The following is a 25,578-nucleotide window of genomic DNA, read 5'->3' as shown; positions in this document are numbered from 1 at the left end:
ATTTCAAAAATTTATCTCCTTTTTGAATGTTTCGATCATGTTAATCTCCTAATCAAAAAGTTTTCATTGCGCCGAAACCGGTTTGGCTCAGTGAATAGAGCGTCGGCCTGCGGATTGAAAGGTCCCAGGTTCGATTCCGGTCAAGGGCATGTACCTGGGTTGCGGGCACATCCCCAGTAGGAGATGTGCAGGAGGCAGCTGATCGATGTTTCTAACTCTCTGTCTCTCTCCCTTCCTCTCTGTAAAAAATCAATAAAAATATATATATATATAAAAAAAAGTTTTCATTGCCCTTAAGAATAAAATCTTAACTTTTAGCATAGTCTTTCAGAACAATAGAATCAGCTACCAAACAACTTTTCAAATGCTAATTTTCACCTGTTTTCCTTATAAATTCTGTAGTCAAATAAACAATATCCTTGATCTATTTCTTATTTGTTAATTTGCGTTGCTGACTTCATTCTTTCTTATGTAGTCACCTCTGCCTAAATGGCCTCTCTTTCCATTTCTGTGTGTACTCCAGCTCACCTAACTTTTAACACCAAGCTTAGTTAACTTTACTCCAGAGCCCTTGCATGATCCTCCTAGCTGGAATTAGTTTTTCTTCCTTTGAGTACTTACACTTCTTTATCTGTCTTTTTCTATGGTGTAATTCTTTTACTTCGTATGATATCTATGTGTGTTTTTTAACTCCAATTTAGAACAACAGTTTCTAATCACATTCCTGATTGATCTTTTTATTTTTTCTTCAACACCAACAATAATGCCTTTCATAGTAGATGCTGGAGAGGTATTTTAAATATTTTTTTGTCAATCCTGTCTGGATAGGGTGTTAATTGCCCTCTCTTAGATTCCAGTGATGCTGTTGCTGCAGAGCTCGCAGCTCAACTACAAGACACAAAGACTGAAAGCCTACCAGACACTAAAGCCATTACGCAGCAAGAGGCGATCCCTAGCAAGAGGACATTTCCTAAGGAAGCCTGCTCAGAAAGTAAGGAATCCTTGCAGATAGATATTGAAGGTAATGGGATTGGGATTTATGTGTGTCGGGAGAGGGAGATGCTATGTCTGTTTCCTTTCATCTTGATGAGAATATAGCCTCATAATTTAAACATCCATTTTTTTTTACCTTTTTTCTTTTTTGTAAAATTACTTCAGTGCTACTTTGTCTATGCGGATATACACTGAGTGGCCAGATTATTATGACCACCCCATCAGTACTTCATTGACACTTTCAAAAATACTGAATATTGAAAACTTCCGAAGCAAATGCTCCCAAGGTTTTATTATCATTATTATTTGCATAACTAATTCACTTCATTGTACTGATAGGGTGGTCATAATAATCTGGCCACTGTGTGTGTGTGTGTGTGTGTGTGTGTGTGTGTGTGTGTCTATCTGTAATATAACTGTTACTTTTGGGAAACAATATTGGCAACTTGGGAACAAGATTATACATAAATACCTAAGGCTGATAGTATTAACCTGTGAAGTATCATGTGTTAGTACTGACACAGGGAAAAACTTATTCCAGAAGATTGTAACAAAGACAGGAAAACCTCAGTACAAACTTTTTAAAAATTACAATAAAGAGCCAAAAATTACAATAAAGACTCATTGCCTTCTTTTGAGTCTAACAAAAGAAAAGCATAGAGGACACAGCCATTACTACCTGGCTGTCAAACTTTACCTCTTAGAGGAAGATAGAACAGTACCCAGATAAGGAAAGAAAGGAGTCAATGAGCTATAATCCATATTACATTTCAAAAATAGTACAGGTATAGCTGCTCACATCACAAGTGTATAAGATAAATGATTTTCCACAAGGGTGCCAAGACTACATAGTGGTGAAGAAATATTCTCTTCAGCAAATGGTATTGGAAAGCTGATATCCATATGCAAAAGAACAAATTTGGATACTTACCTTTTACCACTTATAAAAACTAATTCAAAATGAATCAAAGATCTAAACATAAGAGCTAAAATTATAAAACTATTAGCAGAAAGCATAGGGGAAAAGCTCCATGGCCTTGATATGGCAGTGATTTCTTGGATATGACCCCAAAAGCACAGGCAACAAAAGCAAAAAAATATACACGCAAGAAGAAAAGTAACTGCACTAGATGATAAATACTAAAGTGGACCTCTTTCTTAATGTCCAATGTCCTTTGTCTTAAAATTTGGTGCAGTGTGTAAAAAAAAGGCAAAAAAATAAATTATACTTACACCAAATTAAAAACTGCATCAAAGGACACAATCAATAGAGTAAAAAGGCAACCTATGAAATGGGAGGAAATATTTGTAAATCATGGTAAGTGCTTAATATCCAGGTTATATATGGAACTTCTTTAATTCAACAACAACAGAGAAAGCCAGTTTTTAAAAGGGCGCAAAGGATTTAAATAGTTCTCCCAAGAAGACATATGAATGACTAATACATACATGAAGAGATGCTCAATATCACTAATCAGAGAAATACCAATTAAAATCACAATGAGATACTACTTCACACCAATTACGGTGGCCACTATCAGAACAGGTGATAATTATAAGATTATTTTATAGGCAAGCATGCAGAGAGATTGGGACTGTTGTGCACTGTTGGTGGAATATAGAAGGGTGCAGCCACTGTGGAAAATAGTACGGAGGTTCCTCGAAAAATTAAAAATAGAATTGGCATATAATACAGCAATCCCACTTCTGGGTATATGTCTAAAAAAAAAATCAAAGCCGATCTTACAGATATCTGCACACCTATGTTCAGCTCAGCATTATCCACATTAATCAAGATACGAAGACAATCCAAATGTCCATCAACAGATAAAGAAAGTGCTAACATGGTGCAATATATAGATCTTGTAACATAGAAACACATACCTGAAACCTGTTCATGTTGACCAATGCCAGCCCAGTAAATTTAATAATAAAAAAATCTCTTGAGATTTTCTTTAAAACAGAAAGTGTGTTAAAAACATAGTTAAATTTTATACAGCCTTAAAAAGGAAGGAAATCCTATCACAAGCTACAGCATAGAAGCCATAGATGAACCTCAATGAAATTGTGCTAAGTGAAACAAGCCAGTCATAAAAGAAAAGAAAATAAACCCATGCTATATAGCAGACATATTGAAAATAAAATAACTCAGAAGGGTTGAAAAATAAAAGGAAAAGTAGAGATGAAAAATATGGAGACATATTAATATAGGTGAGATTAAATTAAACTCCAAAAGTGTTACAGGAATTAAGGAGTGATGTTTTTATACTGATTTGCAATCCACAATGAGGTCATAATATAAATCTTTAAACAGGAAATAGCATAAAATATATAAAACAAAACTGGGAGCATCATCAGTAAGGAAGTTTATGTTGCCTTACAAAAAAATGAAGTTGTAGAATTATATGAAAATAACTCTTATGATATATTGTTTAGGTAAAAGGTGCTAGGGGGAAAATGCAAAACAGTCCACAAACTGTCCTAAACCCTGGAGGACCTTCAGAAGGAAATGGACAAGACAGAATAGTAGTAAGGAGTTTGAACATACATACTTATCTCATACTAGATCATTGAAATGAAATTATTTTTATTTTATTTTTAAAAAATATATATATTTTTATTTCAGAGAGGAAGGTAGAGGGGGAGAGAGAGATAGAAACATCAATGATGAGAGAGAATTATTAAGTTGGCTACCTCCTGCATGCCTCCTACAGGGGATCAAGCCCACAACCCAGGCATGTGCCCCAACTGGGAATCGAACCCTGAACTCTTGGTTCAGAGGTTGACGCTCAATCACTGAGCCATGCCGGCTAGGCTGAAATTTTTAAAAAGCAAAGTTAAAAAAATCACCTGGGAATATTGCAAATAATGAGGTTGATTTAATAGATATGTGTAAATGTTTGTATGCTTTGATGAAGCCTGATTTACTTTTTCTCTTGTTGCTTGTGTTCTTGGTGTCTTATCTACCAGTCCTACAAATTCAAGGTAATGAAGATTTACTTCTATGTTTTCTTCTAATATTTTCTAGTTTTAGCTTTACATTTAGCTCTTTGATCTATTTTTGTTAATTTTTTTGTATATGTGGTGTGAGGTAAGAGTAAAACTTCATTATTTTCCATGTGGATATCCAGTTATCCCCGCACCGTTTGTTTTTTTTGTTTGTTTTTTGTTTTTTTTCCCCAGGACCATTTGTTAAAAAGGACTGTTCCTTTCTCATTGAATGGGCTTGGCACCCTTATTGAAAATCAATTGACCATAGATGTATGGGTTTGTTTATGGACTCTCAATTCTGTTCTGTTGCTTTACATGTCTATCCTTGCTGACTGCTGCTTTGTAGTATTAAGTTTTGAAATTGAAAGTGTGAATCCTTCAACTTTGTCTATTTTATGGTGCTATTCTGGATCTCTTACCCTTGCACATGAATTTTGGAATCAGCTTGGCAATTACTACAAAGAAACCAGCTAGGTTCTGATAGGGATTGTGTTGAACCTATGATCAGTGTGGGGATATTGCCTTCTTAGCAATATTATCTTCCAGTCCATGAACATGGGATGTTTTCTATTCATTTAGATCAGGGGTCCTCAAACTATGGCCCGCGGGCCACATGCGGCCCGCCGAAAACATTTATCCGGCCCGCCGGGTGTTTTTGCCGCTACTGCCTGTTGCTTAGCAGCCGACTAGTTTTTTTTTAAACTATAGTCCGGCCCTCCAATGGTCTGAGGGACAGTGAACTGGCCCCCTGTTTAAAAAGTTTGAGGACCCCTGATTTAGATCTTCTTTAATTTCTTTCCACGGTGTTTTGTAGTTTTCAGAGTAGAAGTTTTACACTTCTTTTGTTTATTTCTAAATATTTTATTTTTTATGCTATTGTGAATTAAATGGTGTTTTTAATTTTGTTTTTAGTTTAACTGCAGTGTATGACAATACAGTTGATTTTTAAAATATTTTTTATCATGAAATCATGCTGAACTCATTTATTAGTTCTAATAGGTTTTTAATGTATTCTTAGAATTTTCTAGATACAAGATCTTGATATCTGTGAATATAGTTTTACTTCTTTCTTTGTAATCCAAATGCCTTCCCCCCACCTCCCTAATTGCTATGGCTAACACCTCAAGTATAATGTTAAGTAGAAGTGGCAAAAGCAGACATCTTTATATATTCCTGTCTAGGAGACAGACATTCTGTCTTTCATAAGTGAGTATGATTTTAGCTGTGTTTTTTTCATGGAAGCCCTTTATCAGATTGAGGAAGTTCCCTCTATTCCTAGTTTGTTGAGTGTTCTTATCAAGGAAGGGGTTAGATTTTGTCAAATGCTTTTTCTGTGTCTCAGATGATCAAATGAGTGGGGTTTTTTTTAATCTTTAAATTGAACGTATTGGGGTGACTTTGGTTAATAAAATTATATAGGTTTCAGAAGTACAATTCTATAATACATCATGTGTATATTGTATTGTGTTAAGCCAAACTTGCACTCATGGGGTAAATCCCACTTGGTCATGCTGTATAATTCTTTTTATATGTTGCTAGATTTCATTTGCTAATATTTTGATGAGGACTTTTTTTTGTTTATGTTTGTAAGAGCTGTTGACTTGTAGTTTTCTGGTGATGTCTTTGTTGGGTTTTATTATCAGGGTACCCCTGGCCTCATAAAATGAATTTGAAAAATCAGTATTCTTTAAATGTTTAATAAAATTCAGGGGTGAAACCATCTGCGCCTGGACTTTTCTTTGTAGGTAATTTTTTTATTATTACTAATTCAAATTCTTCACTTGCTTTAGGTCTTTTCAGATTGTGTATTACTTCTTGAGTCAGTTTCAATAGTTTGTGGCTTCCTAGGAATGGGATGTGTTCATTATATCTAAATTATCTAATTTAGTTCATAGTATTCCTTTATAATCCTTTTTAGTTCAGTAAATAAATAAGATTTATTTATTGGTAATAATGGTCCCTCTTTCATTTTGGATATGTCTTATTTTTTTCTCGGTCAGTCTAACTAAAAGTTTGTTGATTTTTTTTTTAATCTTTTCAGAGAACCAGCCTTTGTTTTCTATTATTTTTTTCTTTTTAAAATTCTCTATTTCATGAATTTTCACCTTAATTTTTATGATTGCCTTCCGTTTGCTTTAGTTTTAGTTTAATCTTTTCCCAATGTCTTTTTGTTGTTGTTTGTTTGTTTGTTTTCTTTTTTTATTAATATATTTTTTATTGATTAAGATATTACATATGTGTCCTTGTCCCCATGTTACCCTCTACCCCCCCCCCCCCCCGCTCATGCCCTCACCCCCCCCTCCCCCGTTGTCCGTGTCCATTGGTTAGGCCTATATGCCTGCATGTAAGTCCTTTGGTTGATCTTTCCCCCTTACCCCCACCCTCCCCTACCCTCCCTCCAAAGCCCGACAGTCCAATCAATGCCTCTCCATCTCTGGATCAGTCCTTGTTCATCAGTTTATGTTGTTCATTATATTCCACAAATGAGTGAGATCCTGTGGTATTTATCCGCTCTCCAGTTCCATCCATGCTGTGGCAAATGGTAAGAGTTCCTTTTTCTTCTTCCTCTTCTTAAAGAATCCCTTTCAGCATTTCATATAATGCTGGTTTGGTGGTGATGAACTCCTTTAGCTTTTTCTTATCCGTGAAGCTCTTTATCTGACCTTCTATTCTGAATGATAGCTTTGCTGGATAAAGTAATCTTGGTTGCAGGTTCTTGCTATTCATCACTTTGAATATTTCTTGCCACTCTCTTCTGGCCTGCATGGTTTCTGTTGAGAAATCAGCTGACAGTCGTATGGGTACTCCCTTGTAGGTAACTGACTGTCTTTCTCTTGCTGCTTTTAAGATTCTCTCTTTGTCTTTTGCTCTTGGCATTTTAATGATGATGTGTCTTGGTGTGGTCCTCTTTGGATTCCTTTTGTTTGGGGTTCTCTGCGCTTCCTGGACTTGTAAGTCTATTTCTTTCACCAGGTAGGGGAAGTTTTCTGTCATTATTTCTTCAAATAGGTTTTCAATATCTTGCCCTCTCTCTTCTTCTGGTACCCCTATAATTCTGATGTTGGTACGCTTGAAGTTGTACCAAAGGCTCCTTACACTATCTTCATATTTTTGGAATCTCTTTTCTTTTTTCTTTTTCGGTTGGGTATTTTTTGTTTCTTTGTATTTCAAATCTTTGACTTGATTCTTGGGATCCTCTTGTCTGCTGTTGGATCTCTGTAAATTATTCTTTATTTCAGTCAGTGTATGCTTAATTTCTAGTTGGTCCTTTTTCATGTCCTCCATGGTCTCACTATACTTATTGAGGGACTCATTAAATTTATCGGCGGTTTCCATAAAATTCTTGAAAAACCTTATAAACGTGGCCTTGAACTCTATATCCAGTTGTTTGCTTTCCTCCGTTTCTGCCATTTGTGACCTGTTTCTTTGTCTCCGCATTTTGGCTGCTTCCCTGTGTTGGTAGAGTGGCTTTGTGTGCTAGGTGTCCTGTAGGGCCCAGTGGCTCAGCCTCCCCAGTTACCTGAGGTGGACACTCTTGGTGCACCACCTTGTGGGCTTTGTGCACAGTCTTGTTGTAGCTATGCCTTGGTTGTTGTAGGATCACTGGGAGGAATTGACCTCCAGGCCAATTGGCAGTGAGAATCAGCTGTGTCTGCAGTGGGAGAACTTCTGTGCTGGAGACACCCTTCTGGGGCAAGACTTGCTTCAGTGGGGCTTTGGTGCTCACTGAGACTGCACCCTGAGTGTGTCCCTTATGGATCTGAGGAGTTGTGATCTGGATGGTCCCCCTCTGACCACTGGGTACAGTGGCTCTTGGATCTAAGGAGGTGCTAATTTAGCCTCTGCCTGAGGTTACACAGCAGGAACTACGAAGAGAACTGCAGATTCCCCTTCCCCTTTTTTTGGAGTTTGGAAGTACCCTGATGCTGCTCAGCTGTGTAGCAATGCAAGCCGCTGTGGGGCCTTGGCCCTTCTCTTGGAAGCTCTGGGTCTATCTAGCCCGGCTGCAGTTAGGTAATTACAGGTTGCAAATGGCCGGGGCATTCACATGCAAAAGCCTCTGCCACAGCCTGGGTGGGGCGGGGTCTCAAGGAATCAAAGGGCGGAGCAAGCAGCTATGGAGGAGCCTCAGCCCCGCCCTAAGGAGTCGAGAGTCCCAGTGTCCCGGCAATGGCTGCAAGCACCTCTGAGGGAAAGCCGCCCTCAAGATCGCCTGCTGCCAGACAGACCAGTTTCTCCCCGTATGAGTCCTGGGTCGCCAGAGACTTCCCGGAACCGGATTTCAGAGCCGTCGGGAGCTTGTGTCTCCCTGGGGATTCAAAAAGACAGCCGCGTCCTCAGGTGCCAGACCCTTTCCACGCGGGCACGGGCCCCTGTACCTCTGCACTCCACCTCTGCAGCTCCTCTGGCTCTCAGTGTGCTTTTCTTTCCTTCTAGTTGTAGAATTTACACTCAGCCAGCCTTCCTGAAGTTCTGGATGATGTCCGTTTTGTGTTTTTGATGTAATTTTCAATTGTTGTGGGAGGCAGCAATTTTCCGGTGTTTATCTATGCCGCCATCTTAGTTTCTCCTCCTCTGGTTTCTTCTCCCAATGTCTTAAGATAAAGTTTAGGCTTCTTGATCTTTCTTCTTTCTTGATACAGGCATATTCTATTATAAATTTCCCTTTTAGCTTTAGGTGCATCTAATAGGTTTATTGCCATTTATTACAAAGTATTTTCTGGTTCTCTTTTGATTTCTTCTTTAACTCATAGGTTACTTAGGAATGTTTTATTTAATTTTCACATATTTGAGTTTTCCAAATTTTATTCTGCTATTGATTTCTAATTGCATTCTGTTGCGGTTGGGGAGCAGATTTTGTTATTATTTCTATCCTTTTAAGTTTATTCTCTTGCCTGATTGCTCTGAATAGGACTTCCAGAACTGTGTTGTATAAGAGTGGGCATCCTTTTCTTGTTCCTGATTTTAGAGGAAAGCTTTCCGTTTTCACCATTGAGTATGATATTGGCTGAGGGTTTGTGATATATGGTATTTATTATGTTAAGGTACTTTTCCTTCTATACTCATTTTATTGAGGGTTTGATCATAAATGGATATTTTGTCTTATCAAATAGTTCATAGGTCAACAATCAACCACCAAGCCATACTATCTGGGTTATTATTATTTTTTTGAAGTTGTTACACTTTTTTTTATTGTGGTGAAATATACATAACAAAATTTACGGGTTTGACCATTTTGTAGTATACAGTTCAGTGACATTAAGTACATTCGCATAGTTGTACAACCATCACCTCCATCCATCTCCAGAATTACTTCATCTTCTCAAACTGAACCTCTACCCCATCAAACACTAACTTCCTCTACTCACTTCCTCCTGGCCCCTAACATCACCATTCAAGTCTCTGTTCCAGTGAATCTGCCTCTTCTATCTAATTCACATAAGTGGAATCATACAGTGTTATACTTTTGTGTCTGGCTTATTTCTCTCAGCACAATGTCTTCAAGGCTCATCTACATTGAGCATGTATTGTCAAGATTTCCTTTTTTTTAATATATATTTTTTATTATTGATAGTATTACAGATAGCTCCCTTTTTCCTCTCCTTCCCGGCTATTTTTTTAAAATTAATTTTAGAGAGAGGAAGGGGGAGAGAGAGAGAAACATTGATTTGTTGTCTCTTATTTTTTTGTTGTTCTTTTAAAAAAATTTTTTATTGACTTCAGAGAGGAAGGGAGAGGGAGAAAGAGAAAGAGATAGAAACATCATTGATGAGAGAGAATCATTGATCAGCTGCCTCCTGCATGCCTCCCACTGGGGATAGAGCCCGCACCCGGGCATGTGCCCTTGACCAGAATCGAACCTGGGACCCTTCAGTTCGCAGGCCGACACTCTGTCCACTGAGCCAAACCAGCTACGGCTGTTGTCTCACTTATTTATGCACTCATTGGTTGATTCTTATAAGTGCTCTGAACAGGGATCAAACCCACAACCTTTTTATATTGGGATGATGTTCTAACCAACTTAGCTACCTACCCAGGGCAGATTTTACTTTAGACATAAAAGCAGATTTCATGTGTCTTACTATGTTCTGGGGAAATTGCCTTAGGGATTATAAGAGTATTTAATAAAAACCTTAGTTGTCAGTAATCTATGGTGTAGGTGAAAAGGATCCTGTAGTTACAAGTGTTATTTTGTTGCATACATATATATTTCTTTGTTTCTACCTATAACTTGAAACACCAAAATATATATTGATCCTATATTACTATTTCCATCTGGGGGTTATGATTATTAGATATTATTACATCTAAAAATGCCCATTTTTACATAGAATGACTGTCAAAAAGTGATTTGGAGGATGGTAAATTTTGTATTAGGTATATTTTACCACAGTTAAAAAATAATTGGAGGAAAAAATGTGAAGGTGGCCCACAGAAAGAAATTTTAAGAGGTTCTAGAACATGTAAAGAGTTTTTCTTTTTTATCCCACGCATTTAATTTCTGATAATGAATTCTCAGGTTTCTTAGCTGAAAAAGGGATTAGTAAGGCATATCTCTCAGTTTTCTCAACATGATTGAATAAAAAGGGGAAAAGCATAGAGCACTGATCATAGTACCCCACACATAGCAAGCAGTTAGTACAAAGCAGCTGCTGTTACAGTCCCGAGGACTAAAGCTCCTTTCTCAAGCTCACCCAGCCAGTTTGTGACAGAATTCTACCCAGAATCCAGGTCTTCTGACCCTGCGTCTCTTAAATGTTTACCGTGCCACTCTAGCCACTAGGCACAAGGCATAAATCCTTTGTTCAGGCAGTGAATTTTCTGAAACTTTATATAAACTGTTCTTTCTTTTTCTTCTGTTTCCTAAGAATTAAGTTTGAATACTATTTCTAAAGGAAATGAAAATATTTTGAAAGAACTTCAAAATCTTTTTTTTCTCCTTTTCAGAGTCCAGTTCGGAATTTGAAAATACTACCCATTCTGTATTCAGGTCAGCCAAGTTTTACTTTCATCATCCAGTGCACCTACCAAGTGATCGAGATTTTTGCCATGAATCCTTAGGGAGAAGTGTTTTCATGGGGCATTCTTGGAAAGATTTCTTCCAGCATCATCCAGACAAACACCATATTAGTCTTCCTCCCTCTTATCAAACTGAGGAAAAGACAGAATGTACTAGAATAGAAAGCCTCCATATCAATGTAAATTTGGGAAACAAAGAAAAGATACATTCTACTAAAAGTCAGGCTGGAGATCATACAAAATGTGACAAACAGATTAATGATCAAAAAAAGAATCGTAAGGTCATCCCAGAGCCCACAACTCAGCACATTACAAGTTTGAATGAACTCTGGAACAAGTATCAGGAGCGGCAGAAGCAACAAAAATCTCACGAGTTCAGGGGTGGAAAAGAACTATCCTTGGTGGAGCGACTTGATCGTTTGGCTAAACTTCTTCAGAATCCTATCACACATTCCCTTTGGCCTTCAGAAAGTACACAGGATGATAGCAGAGGGCAGCGAGATACTAAGGAATGGAATGGTAGACAGCAACAGAGAAACAAGCTTCAGAAAAAGAAGCGGTATAAAAGTGTGGGGAAATGCCATAAAAACATGGGAGATCTTAAAAACAAGGTGCTTTCTACTCATCAAGCTGGAAGGTCCAATCAGATTAAAATTGAACAGCTTAAATTTGATAAATATATTCTGAGAAAACAGCCAAATTTTTGTTATATAAACAATACTTCTTCAGATTCTAGACCCTCAGAGGAGAGTGAGCTGCTCACAGATACTGCCATTTCCACCACAACTTCTCCTGTGGAATCAGATATATTGACCCAAACAGATAAAGAAGTGACTTTGCATGAAAGGAGCAGCTCTCTTTCCACCATTGACACTGCCCGATTGATCCAGGCTTTTGGCCATGAAAGAGTTTGTCTGTCACCCAGGAGAGTTAAATTATACAGCAGTATCACTGACCATCAGAGGAGATACATTGAGAAGCTGAGCAAGAACAAGAAGAAAGCATTGAGTTGTCCCCAAATGACTTCTGAACACACCAGAAGGAAACACATCCAGGTACATGGCTACAAATTGCATCTGGCAATGTGACTGCCTTTTTCATGGACTTTTTAGTTAAGCTTTGCACACAGGTGGAAAAAAGCCATTTGCCCTTTCCTCACTATAATATTCCTTACCAACTGGAAAAGAGTGAGAAAGTGTAGTACAGTGCTATTGTGAGTTGTCATTCTTTTCATCAACACTCATTTACAAATTATCCTTTGGATGAAGGGCTTTGCTGCTAACTGCTTCAGAATCTACAAAGTATATCCCTGGCACCGGTGAGCTTTTAGTTTAGAATGACCTCCATTCTGAAGAATATTGCCGAGCTTTTTTGTAAATTTGTTTTTTGTTGATTCATTTCTCCCTGTCTTTCAAGACATTTTGAGTTGCTTTAAAACACACACACACACCACACACACACACACACTGTAATATGATTTTTTAAAAGGAAAAAAAAAACTCAAATGAAAAAAAATTATCGAAGCCAGAGAGGGGTGAGCTACAACATGACTTTTAAGAATAAATAAATGAAGATTTGTGAGTTATGGGAAGACAAGTTGATGCTAGAGAGAGATAAAATGTACCTTATAGATATGGTTGTGAGTCACAAATTTTGCTTTGTTTTCTACCAGTTAGTATTGCTAGAATTTTGTGATTAATCACAAGTCTATAATATAAAAACAAACCGAATTCTCAAAAGCATTACATATTTCTGGTACTAAAACCTAGAAGAAATTTACTCATCTGTCCTCATAAAGAAGGAACCACAGTGTAATAGAGTCCTCAGCAGCATCCTTACAGTAGGTTCAGTAATAATGCCTATAAGGCTAATATGACCTTACTATAGTGTTCAGCAAAGACATCTCACAAAGGGTCAACACACAATTTAACCCAAGAATAAAATTTAGTGTGCCCAGAGAAGTGCTTTATAAAGAGTGATGCTTGTTCTTTGGAGTATAGAAAGAAAAATATTAGATTTATTTTTTCTCAAACTTTTAGAATTTACATTTTATAGATGTTTATATTATACTAGAGGCCCAGTGCATGAATTCATGCACAGGTGGGGTCCCTTGGCCTGCAGGCAATCAAGAGCCAGCCGGCTGGTGGGGAGGGACCGCGGGAGGTTGGCTATGGAAGCGCACTGACCATCAGGGAGCAACTCCTGTGTTGAGTGTTTGCCCCCAGGTGGTCATTCAGTCACTTAGGCTTTTATATACATAGATGAGTACAGTAATAACATCCTATATAATAAAAGTGTAATATGCAAATTGACCAAAGGGGCAGAACAGATGGTCGCTATGATGCGCACTGACCACCAGGAGGCAGACACTAAACACAGGAGCTGCTCCCTGGTGGTCAGTGTGCTCCCACAGGGGGAGCACTACTCATCCAGACAGCTGGCTAGCCCAGCGACAGTGGTGGGAGCCTCTCCTGTCTCCGCTGCAGGCAGGCAGTAAAGAGCGAGGGGTCCCATACTGCGAGAGGGATGTCTGCCTGCCAGCTTAGAGATCGGGCCTAAACTGGCAGGCAGACATCCCCCAAGGGGTCCCAGACTGCGAGAAGGTGCACTGCGACTCTAGTAATTTATAAATACAGGGTGAGGCAAAAGTAGGTTTACAGTTGTATGTGAAAATTTACTCCTGTATTGTTATTCTAATTATTGCATTTTCTGTATAAACAACTGTAAATTTACTTTTGCCCCACACTGCAAATATCTACTTTGGTAATTTATGCTCAAAAATATTGCCTGGCCAGTTAGTTGAGTGTCATCCCATATACTAAAAAGGTTGCGGGTTCAGTTCCCCATCAGGGCAGATACCTAGGTTGCTAATTAGTTCCCCAGTTAGGGCACATAAGGGAGGCAACCTATTGATTGATGTTCCTCTTGTACATCAATGTTTCTCTCTAACTCAGTGGTTCTCAACCTTCCTAATGCCGCGAGCCTTTAATACAATTCCTCATGTTGTGGTGATCCCCAACCATAAAATTATTTTCATTGCTACTTCATAACTGTAATTTTGCTACTGTTATGAATTATAATGTAAATACCTGATATCAGGATGTATTTTCAGTTACAAATTGAACATAAAGCATAGTGATTAATCACAAAAACAATATGTAATTATATATGCGTTTTCTGATGATCTTAGGGTGACCCCTGTGAAAGGGTAGTTTGACCCCCAAAGGGGTCGTGACCCATAGGTTGAGAACCGCTGCTCTAACTGCTTCAGAATCTGCAAAGTATATCCCTGTGCCGGGGTCCAACCCCAGCAGGTCCAGGGGTCCCCAAAGGTGTGGACGGAGTCGGTGAAGAAGGAATGGTCTCGAAGACAGCGTTCAGTTGATCAGCAGCCTAGCCAGGATCTCCAGCCAAGTTCTGGTCTTGATCTCCAGAGAGGTTCTGCTTAGGCTCTCCAGAGAGGTTCTGTAGCCATGTTCCCTCGCTAGGTTCTCCAGCCAGGTTCTGTCCAGGCTCTCCAGTCAGGTTCAGTGTCCAGGTTCCAGTCAGGTTCTCCTGCCAATCTCTGTAGTCAGGTTCAGTCCAGGATCCCTTGCCATGTTCTCCCGCTAGGCTCTGTCTCTAGGCTCCGAGGCCAGTCCCTCTCCAGGATCCTCCGGCATGCTCTCTCCAGCGAAGTTCTTCTGTCTCTAGAGAACGTTCTGTGTAGGTTCTGTGCCTAGGCTCTGTCTCTCTTGGTCCTGTCTTCCAAGCCCTGTCTGAGTTCTGTCTCTTGCTGTCTTGTTCTGAGTTCTGTGTGTTTCTGTCTTGTTACAACTGTATTTATACCAGTTGATTCAATCCTATCAATCTCTATTACAAAGGTTAGGGCGTTTCTTATCTCCATTCCAGGGAGAAAAGATTATGTAGTTTAAGCATGATTGTTCGTAGTTAAAGGGATTAATTACCCGCCTGGCACTTAGTTGAGGGGTTTTATTCCCTCCCTAACTTCAGGGGAAAATCCCTACCTGGGGATTCAACCTTTCTCGGAGAGGTGACTTTGGTTAAAACACAGCACCAAGAAGGTGAGCAAACATATTAAGAGCCGTATGCCATATATGCCAGGTCCCTTGAAACAGCAAGGATGGACCGGCTCCCGGCATCCCTGCCATCAGGGAGCTTTTAGTTTAGAATGACCTCCATTCTAACCAATATTGCCTGGGGTTTTTTGTTTCGTTTTTTTGTTGATTCATTTCTCCCTGTCTTTCAAGACATTCTCCCATGTCTTTCATCACCACTATCTAGTTCAGGTGTGTGCTTTTAAACACACACACATAAAATAAAAAATATTATTTTTTTTAAAGGAAATAGAGAGTGAAAGAAAATTATGGAAGCCAGAGAGAAGTGAGCTACAACATGACTTTTAAAAATAAATGAAGAAATGTGAAGACAAGTTGATGCTTTCTCTCTCGAATCATTTTTTAAAAATACCCTTGGGTAACCCTAACCGGTTTGGCTCAGTGGATAGAGAGCATCGGTCTGCGGACTCAAGGGTCCCAGGTTTGATTCCGGTCAAGGGCATGTACCTTGGTTGCGGGCACATCTCCAGTAAGGAGTGTGCAGGAGGCAGCTGATCAATGTTTCTCTCTCATCGATGTTTCTAACTCTTATTCCTCTCCCTTCCCCTCTGAAAAAAATCAATAAAATATATTTAAATAAATAAATAAATAAAAATACTCTTGGGTAAAGATTAAAATACATGTTTTTTTTTTCCTGTAGGACTGCATAATTAAATAATTTAGAGACTGCTAGTCTAGACAAAAGAAGGCATAAGACGTCCAGATAGTTTATCATAAATATTATAATTGAGGTTTGGTAGGTATTAAATGATAGTGATTACATATATAAATAGTACAATATGACTTTTTTTAAGTAAAAAAAGAATTGGAAATGGCACAGATTAAGGCTTTTTGTTCCATAGAAGAGATAAGGGAAAAGGCTCTAAGGAGGGATTTTTGTGTGTGGTAAAAGACATACACATAACATAAAATTTATCATTTTGCCCTAGCTGGTTTGGCTAAGTGAATAGAGCATTGGCCTGTGGAATGAAGAGTCCCGAGTTTGATTCTGGTCTACAGCACATGCCCAATTGCGGGCTCGATCCCCAGTAGGGGGCGTGCAGGAGGCAGTTGATCAATGATTCTTCCCTCTCATCATTGATGTTTCTATCTCTCTTCCTTTCCCTTCCTCTCTGAAATCAATAGAAATATATTTTAAAAAATAAAGTTTATCATTTTAATGATTTTAAAGTGCACAGTTTAGTGGCAATGAGTATATTCACAATGATTTTTTGAGGTTTTTTAAAAAATATTTTTATTGATTTCAGAGAAGAAAGGAGAGGGAGTGAGAGAGAGAGAGAAACATCAATGATGAGAGAGAATCATTGATCGGCTGCCTCCTGCACGTGCCCCAGGGATAGAGCCCGCAACCCACGCATGTGCTCTTGACTGGAATCGAACCCAGGACCCCTCAGTCCACAGGCCAACGCTCCATCCACTGAGCCAAACCAGCTAGGGTCATTCACAATGTTTTATAATCATCACCACTATCTAGTTCAGGGGTGGGCAAACTTTTTGACTCGAGGGCCACAATGGGTTCTTAAGCTGGACCGGAGGGCCAGAACAAAAGCATGGATGGAGTGTTTGTGTGAACTAATATAAATTCAAAGTAAACATCATTACATAAAAGGGTACGGTCTTTTTTTTTTTTTTTTTTTAGTTTTATTCATTTCAAGGCCCGCGGGCCATAGTTTGCTCACGGCTGATCTAGTTCAACAGCTTTTCATCACCCAGGGGAAATCTCACACCTGCTGGGGTCCAACCCCAGCAGGTCCAGGGGTCCCCAAAGGTGTGGACGGAGTCGGCGAAGAAGGAATGACACGGAGACAGCGTTCAGTTGATCAGCAGCCTAGCCAGGATCTCTAGCCCAGATCTCCAGCCAAGTTCTGGTCTGGATCTCCAGAGAGGGTCTGCTTCGGACCTCCAGCCAGGTTCTGTGTCTATGTTCTCTTGCTAGGTTCTCCAGGTTCTCCAGCCAGGTTCAGTCCAGGATCTTTTGCCATGTTCTCTCCAGCGAAGTTCTTCTGTCTGTAGGTTCTGTGTAGGTTATGTCTGTAGGTTCTCTCTTCTCAGTTCTGTCTTGTTACATCTGTATTTATACCAGTTGATTCCAATCCTATCAATCTCTATTCCAAAGGTTAGGGCGTTTCTTATCTCCATTCCAGGGAGTAAAGATTATGTAGCTTAAGGATGATTGTTCGTAAAGTGATTAATTACCCGCCTGGCACTTAGTTAAGAGGTTTTATTCCCTCCCTAACTTCAGGGGAAAATCCCTACCTGGGGAAACAACCTTTCTCAGAGACCTTGGTTAAAACACATAGTGCCAAGAAGGTGAGCAAACATATTAAGAACCGTATGCCATATATGCCAGGTCCCTTGAAACAGCAAGGATGGACCGGCTCCCGGCACACACCCATTAAGCAAACTCTATTCTCTCTTCCCAACAGCCTCTCAGAACCACTTAACTTGCTTATTTTTATGAACTTGCCTGCTCCGGTTGTTTCATATAAATGGAATCATACAATATATGACCTATGGGTCAGGCTCCTTTAGCTTAATGTTTTGGGGTTCCTCCATGTTGTAGCATGAATCAGTGCTTCATTGCATGTATATACCACATTTTATCCATTCATCCACTCATAGATATTTGAGTGTGTGTCCACCTTTTAGCTATTATGAGTAGAGCTGATATGAACATTTTTGTACAAGTTTTCTTTTTCTGTTTTTAAAAGTATTTTTTATTTAGAAAGAGGGAGCGAAAGAGAAACATCACTGATAAGAAAAAATCACTGATTGCTTCCTGCACACCCCCTACTGGAAGTCGATCCCGCAACCCAGACATGTGCCCTGACCAGGAATCGAACCGTGACTTCCTGGTTCATAGGTAGACACTCAATCACTAAGCCATGTCAGCCAGGCTACAGGTTTTTATTTGAATAGCTGTAAACATTTCTTTTGAGAATATACCTAGGAGTGGAAATACTGAGCCATGTGGTAATTCTATGTTTAGCTTATTGAGGAATTGTCAAACTGTTTTCCACAGTGGCTACACTTTTTACATTCCATTAGCAATGTTTGAGGATTACTATGTCCCTAGGTTCACCAACTATCTTTATTCACCCTTTTTTGGGGGGCGGGTGGGGCATCCTAGTATAAATGAGATGGTATTTTATACTTATTGTCATTTTGATGGTGGTTATGATTTGCCTTTCCCTGTCCTGCATGACTAATGACATTTAAGCATCTTTTCATGTGCTTGTTGGTCATTTGTATCTTCTTTGGGGAAATGTCTATTCAAGTCTTTACCTACTTTTTAATTACTGTTTGCTTTTTGTTTTTGAGTTGTAAGATTTATTTATATATTCTGGATTGATTACTATTATCAGATGTATAATTTGCAAATATTTGTTCCCATTGTCTGGGTGTCTTTTCACTTGTTACTGTCCAAGGCAAAACAGTTTACTTTAAAAAAATTTATATATATATTTTATTCAGAGAGGAAGGGAGAGGAAGAGAGAGATAGAAACATCAATGATGAGAGAGAATCATTCATTGGCTGCCTCCTGCACGCCTCTACTAGGGATGAAGCCCGCAACCTGGCATGTGCCCTGACCAGGAATCAAACCGTGAACTCCTGCTTTATTGGTCAGTGCCCAGTCACTGAGCCATGTTGGCTAGGCCACAACAGTTTACAGTTTGATGAAGAGCCCAGTATCCCTATCTTTTGTTGCTTGTGCTTTTGGTGTCATATCTAAGAAACCATTGCTAAGTCCAAAGTCATAAAGATTTGTCCTTTTATTTTAAATTTTTTATACTTTTAGCTCTTTCATTTGCATTTTTGACATATATTGAGTTAATTTTTGTATATAATATGAGGTAAGGGTCAAAACTTCATTCTTTTCCACATGGATATTCAATTGTCTCAGCACCAGTTATTGAAGAAACTATTCTTTCTCCCTTGAATGATCTAGGCTTCATTGTCAAAACTCAGTTGACCATATAATTGAGGGTTTATTTCTAGGCTTTCAGTTTTATTCTTTTTATCTGTATTCCTATTTGTATGCCATTACTGCACTATTTTGATTACTGTAGCTTTGTGGAAAGAACTGAGAAGGTGATTCCTCCAACTTTGTTCTTTTCCAACACTGTTTTGGCTATTTAAATCCCTTGTATCTCCATGTGAATATTAAGATCAGCTTTTCAGTTTTTGCTGAAAAGGTCATTATGATTTTGATATTAATTGTATTAAGTCTGTGTTGGCTTTGGGATTTATTGCCATCTTAACAATATTAAGTCTACCAATCCATGAGCCACAGTAATTTTTGTATATGGTGTTAAGGTAAGGCTTTAACTTTATCTTTTTGCACATGGATATTTTATTGTCCCAGCACTAGTTGTTGAAAAAAGACAGTCTTTTCCCTGTTGAATGTGCTTGGCACCCTTGTCAAAAATCATTTGACCATATATGTAAGGGTTTATTTCTGGGCTCTCTATTCTATTCCATTGGTCTATGTGTCTGTCTACAGTATGCCAGTACACATTGTTTGGGTTTACTCTATCTTTTAAAATAAATTTTGATATCAGGAAGTATAAGACCTCCAACCTTACTCTTTTTCAAGACTATTTTGGCTATTTGGGGTCCTTTGGTATGCCATATGATTTTTATTTTTATTTTTGATACGATTTTAAATGTAATTGTTCATTTTTGCATTGTTCATTGTTAGTGTTATAGATACTCAGCTGATTTTTGCATGTTGGTCTTGTATTACGCAACCTGACTATTTATTAATTTTAATAGTTTTTTTTGCAGGTTTTTGTTGTTGTTGTTATTGTTAATCCTCACCCAAGGGTATTTTTTCCATTGATTTTTAGAGAGAGTGGAAGGGAGGGGCAGAAACATCGATGTGAGAGAGAAACATTGTCTGGTTGCCTCTTGCACACGCCCCAACCGGGCCAGAAATTGAGCTTGCAACTGAGGTATGTGCCCTTGACCAGAATCGAACCCGTGATCCTTCAGTTCATGGACTGATGCTCTAACCACTAAACAAAACCGGCTAGGACTTCTTGCAGATTTTTTAGGATTTTCTATATATAAAGCTATATTATCTGTGAATAGAGATAGTCTTACTTCCTCTTTTTCGATTTGGGTGCCCTTTATTTTTCTTGCCTAATTGGTCTGGCTAGAACTTCCAGTAGAGTGTCAAATAGAAGTGGTAAAAGCAAGGCACCATTGTTTGTTTATGATCTTAGGAAAGCATTCAGTCTGTTGCCACTGAGAATGGTTTTGCTGTGTATTTCCACATATGACCTTTATTGTGCTGAGGAAGTTACCTTTTTTTCCTATTTTGGTGAGTGTTTTTACCATGAAAGGATTTTGGTGTTTGCCAAATATTTCAGCACCTATTGAGATGATCATATGGGTGGGTTTTTTTAAGTTCTATTAATACGGTGTATATTGATAATCATGTGTTAAACCATTGTTTCTCAACCTTCTGACCCTTTAAATACAGTTCCTCATGTTGTGACCCAAACATAAAATTATTTTCATTGCTACTTCTAACTATAATGTTGCTATGTTATGAATCATAATGTAAATATCTGATATGCAGGATGGTCTTAGGCGATCCCTGTGAAAGGGTCTTTGGACCACCAAAGGGGTCGCGACCCACAGGTTGAGAACCACTGTTAAACCATCCTTGCATTCCAGAAATACTTTGCCAGGGAAGGGGGAATAGGAGTGGGGCAAGCAACGCTAAGTAAAAAGCCACAAAGCGCTCTCCTACTTTCTTTATTTGGCCTTGCTCTTGCTTTTCTTTAGTTGCCATGTACCTTTGACTGTATTTCAGAGTTTTGATAAGGTTGATTTTGACAGTTTCTGTCAGATTCTTGGTCCTAGTAAAGGGGCAGGTTCCTGGAGCTCCCTATTCTGCCAGTTTTGCTGACATCCCTCCCAGGTAGTTTTGTGCCCTTCCCGCAACAGCTGCTGTTTCACTTTCCTGGGTCTGCACTATAATGGACACTTTCATAAAACTCTTCAATCGTTTTCCTGGTGGAGTTCATAAAAAAATAGTCAGCAAAGAGGTGCAGACTCCCTCAATTTCTATAGCCCCCAAGGGCTTCACAGTCTTGTCAGGGCACACTTGGTCTCCAGCACTTAATCCAATCTCAAACCTTCTTAATCCTATCCAGTTATATCTCTTCCAGGTAACCAGCAGTCTCTTCTTAGATTTAGGACCAGAGTTGGCCTCTGACCTCGACTTTCTGAGGCTTCAAGAAAATTCATGAAATTAAAGTTGGTATATTTTTGTTGTTGTTGATGGTGGTAGTGGTTATAAGGATGGGAGCACTGCTTTATTCAACTCTGTTGATATCCAAGAGGGGAAAAAATGTATATAACTGGTAGATTTTGACCCATGGTATTTTTATAAGTAGTACCTTTTAGATGTTTTATAATATAGCTTTGGATTTCCTGTTTGACCCAAGAGGAGTTTAGGAGAGAATTTTTTTTTAATTCCATTGCTTAGATTTATTATCTCACTGCATATTAATTTTGCTGTATCGTGACTAGAGATTGTGCTCAGTTCTATTTCTGTTTTAAGGATATATAGAGACTTGTAACTTAATGTATGACTAAGTACTCCGAGGGTGTTATAAAGGAGGTGGAGTCTTCATACAGAGTATAACATTCTAATTATATGAATTTGTGTAGCATATCATCTTTGTTAGTTATATTTATTATATTCTTCCCAAATATTGGTTGCCTTGATCCATTAAGGATTTCAAAGAATATAATTGAAAGTTGATTTATCTTTGTGGTAATTGAAGGTTTATGTATAAGTTTATGTCTGGCACATACAATATAGATAACAGTTTTTAATCACTATAAATTACACTGTAAATTGTCCAATGTAAGTTCATTTTCCATTTTTAACATATTTTGTCTTTGATTGTTTCATCCAATGCAATTTTAAAATGTACATTTGCATAATTGATCTTTGCTCATCTTTTTATTCTTGGCTCTTCTAAGTCATTTTGCTCCAGTGTTACTAGCATCTAGTTGAATTTAACTGCCCCTCCACCCGCAATGTGAGGGTTTTCTTTTGAAGTGAATTTATTTTGCTTAAGTTCAAAATTATAACAAGTATGTTTGGTTTAAATTTTATCATCTTTTTTTCCTGTTCTATGTGTTTATTATACAAAATTCCATTTCAGACTGGGGAAATGACCTTTTTATTGTGTTAAAACAAACACAATACATAAAATTTATCGTCTTAACCATTTAAGTGTACAATTTAGTGTTAAGTATATTCTTTGTGTAGGAAGAGCTTTGTGAAGGCTCCTTAAATTTGGGCCCAGTTGTTTTGTTGCCAGCGGAAATAGGGTTCTTCCACAGAGTCATGAGGAAAGCATTTCGGGGACCTATGCATAGGAAGATGAGGTGTAGTGGTAAGATTTATTGGAGTAGAAGCAATAGACTGTTTCCAGGTGCCCAGTGTCTCATCCACAAGCAGATGGCTAAGTTCTGCCTCGCTATGGGGGAAGTCCAACCTCTGGGGCAGCAAGACCACACTTGTCCTCACTGAGCCCAGGAGGACCAGGGCCCAGAAATTCTATGCCATTGGCCAAGAGGTGTCTGAAACTTCGTAGTTCTGTTCAGTCCATGCTAAAGCTTAGTTCAGTTCAGTCTCTGTCCCCATCTAGCTATCTTGGTCTCTGTCCCTGACTGTACTCAGCAGGCACTGCACTGCTGCACCTAGGCCCATGCTTAGAGCCTCACAGCTGCTACAGAGAGAGAACACATTTGAACTGACTGGTACATGTGTGTTACTCAGATTGGCCTTTGTTAAGCTTTGATTATATGACCTTGGGCTTAAGAGAAAGCAGGCTTTCTTTCAAACTAACTTCTCTTTCCTAATCCTTCCTGGGCTTGTGCTGGGTCCTGCCCCTATTCAGTCTCTTTCTTAGATCTTCTGGGGTTTCATGCCCTCATCCAATCTTATCCTTTTCCCAGGCTAGACATCTCCCCATTATGGTCACCATTTGGCTCCTGCTGCACATGCCTCAAAGTAGAAGGACCTCCCCCTGTGCCATCTTGGCTTCTACTGCCCAGTATCTAGCAAAAGAATTTCCCCTTTATTGTTTACTAGAGGCCTGGTGCACAAATTCGTGCACGGGTGGGGTCCCTCAGCCTGGCCTGCAATTGAGCCAATCAGGGCTGGCCGGCCAGGGGGAGGAACCGCGGGAGGTTGGCCCGCCACAGGAGGTTGGCTGTGGGAGCACTCTGACCACCAGGGGGAAGCTCCTGCGTTGAGCCTCTGCTCTCTGGTGGTCACTGCATCATAACAACTGGTCAAGTGATCAACCGGTCGTAATGGCCACTTAGACTTTTATATATATAGACTAGAGGCCTGTTGCACGAAGAGATTCATGCAATAGGCCTTCCCTTCTCCTGGCTGCCAGCACCGGTTTTCCTCCGGCACCCGGGACCCAGGCCTTCATTCCGGCCGGAGCCGCCTTCAGTCTTCCGTCTTTGCTGCTCCAGCTCGCCTTCAGTCATCGCTCCACCACTTGGAGCCTATGTATGCAAATTAACCGCCATCTTTGTTGGGTTAATTTGCATACTTGCCTGATTGGCTGGTTAGTGTAGCGAATGTACGGTCAATTTACGTTTGCCTATTATTAGGTAAGATTCCTCCCCCAACTACACCTCTCACCCAGGTCATAATCTCTGTGGACTGGTTGTCCCCCTGGGAGATTGGAAAAGCATTCCTTCATCCCTATATGGAGGGCAGAGGGGTGTTAACCCTTTGCAGTCGTATTAAATTTGGACATGGGTGTCGTACTAGTTGGAATTAATTTCCATTGAAAGAGCAGTGATACATAACATGCAAGATTATGAAGGATAAACAGGATTTATTAATTCTTTTTTGGAACTACGTCACTACTAGTAGAATCACTGCAAACGTTATCACTTTCTACGTCAGAGTCAGTATTCAAGGTGCCAAAATAAAACTCTTCATCGTTACTTTCAGATTCGCAGTACACTTCTTTCGGTAACTTTCTTTTTGCCATTTTGGAGTATTATTTTGAAATAGCTAAACAAGCGAGAATGCCTAATTACAGTTAAACATAATTTGTAAAGCTTTATTTGAAATTCTGTGAAGTATCTCCGAAGCTTGTCGATTTCTTCACCCTCAAAAGGTGGCTGACTCGCCATGGTGTTTTGCATGGCGAGTGTGGAACGACTGCGTTTGATTATATTGAGTTTCGATATCTCCTATTTGTCGGGGCAATGTTTTGGTTCGTGACAAGGTCGCTTAGACACTTAAGAGCTTTCAGAGAAATTATGAACTGATACATGAATGAATAGAGTTAAGATTCGTACGGTTCCTTGCTGTGGTGGCTGAGAGTAGACAAACGACCGCAAAGGGTTAATACCCTTTGCAGGGATTTGGCTATCCCCTGGGGTGTCTGAAGTTGTAACTTTGAGACTTAAACCTGATTACGTATAATTTCCAGACTCAATCAGGCCCAGCCAGTCTAGTTCCCTTCTCTTTTGTTTTTTTGTTTTGTTTTGTTTTTGTTTTTTTCCCCTCTCTTTTTTATTTTTTTTCTTTGTTTTTTATCCTTCTCTTTTGTTACCTCATAGCTGCCTTTGTAACAGTTTCTCTAGACCAGGGGTGGGCAAACTTTTTGACTCGAGGGCCACAATGGGTTCTTAAGCTGGACCGGAGGGCCGGAACAAAAGCATGGATGGAGTGTTTGTGTGAACTAATATAAATTCAAAGTAAACATCATTACATAAAAGGGTACGGTCTTTTTTTTTTTTTTTTTTTTTTTTTTTTTAGTTTTATTCATTTCAAACGGGCCGCATCCGGCCCGCGGGCTGTAGTTTGCCCACGGCTGCTCTAGACAGTATTTCTGGAATTTTTTTGGTCTAAGTTGAGTCCTTTCCCTAGATTCTGAATATTCTTTTCACTTTTTGTTGCTTTTTGTTTGTCTTTCGGTTATTGAAGAAGAGGTTCATTAAGCCTGCCTTTATGCTGTCATATTTTCTAAAATTCATTCATCTGTTTTCTCTGTGTTTCTCTATCTTTTATTTTGGATTTCTGTCTTTTCTTTAGGCTTCTTCTCAACTAGAACTGTGCTTATATCTTTGTTCCTCATAGACTATGAATGATTTGACCTGGTGCTTCTACCACTTTATTTTTTGTCCCTCTTTATTACCAAATATTTTATCAAAAAAAGATTTCTCTTTATTTCCTCTGAGCATAAAGGTAAAAGATAACTAAATGTAAAGAGTTCAGATAATACAAAAGATATAAAAAACTTGGAAATCACCCAAATTCTCACTGTCCTGAAATAGTCAAAATCGATTAACATTTTCATAAATAAGCTTCCAGGTTTGTATTTTATGATTCACATATCTTCTTATGTTGAATCTATTTCATTATGTCCATGTTCTAATGTAGCTAAA

General features: G+C 38.9%; 1 protein-coding gene and 1 non-coding gene across 4 annotated transcripts in view; both read left to right on the top strand.

The window, feature by feature from the left end:
* ALMS1 (ALMS1 centrosome and basal body associated protein) overlaps positions 1 to 25,578 on the top strand; it is a 160,971-nt gene that overhangs the window by 110,337 nt on the left and 25,056 nt on the right. For all 3 annotated transcript variants that reach the window (XM_059659421.1, XM_059659422.1, XM_059659420.1), the window contains 2 exons: positions 851 to 1,021; positions 10,933 to 12,059. In XM_059659421.1, coding sequence (XP_059515404.1) covers positions 851 to 1,021; positions 10,933 to 12,059 — 1,298 coding nt within the window. The remainder of the gene's footprint in view (positions 1 to 850; positions 1,022 to 10,932; positions 12,060 to 25,578) is intronic.
* On the top strand, positions 2,044 to 2,194 carry LOC132214115 (small nucleolar RNA SNORA81). Its single transcript, XR_009448208.1, has one exon. It is a non-coding gene; the product is annotated as a small nucleolar RNA SNORA81 (small nucleolar RNA).

The sequence above is a fragment of the Myotis daubentonii genome, chromosome 12 (genome assembly GCF_963259705.1).
Source record: "Myotis daubentonii chromosome 12, mMyoDau2.1, whole genome shotgun sequence".
In the NCBI taxonomy this organism is placed as follows: Eukaryota; Metazoa; Chordata; class Mammalia; order Chiroptera; family Vespertilionidae; genus Myotis; species Myotis daubentonii.
The sequence above is the reverse complement of the archived record's forward strand: the minus strand, read 5'-3'. Positions and strand labels throughout refer to the sequence as shown.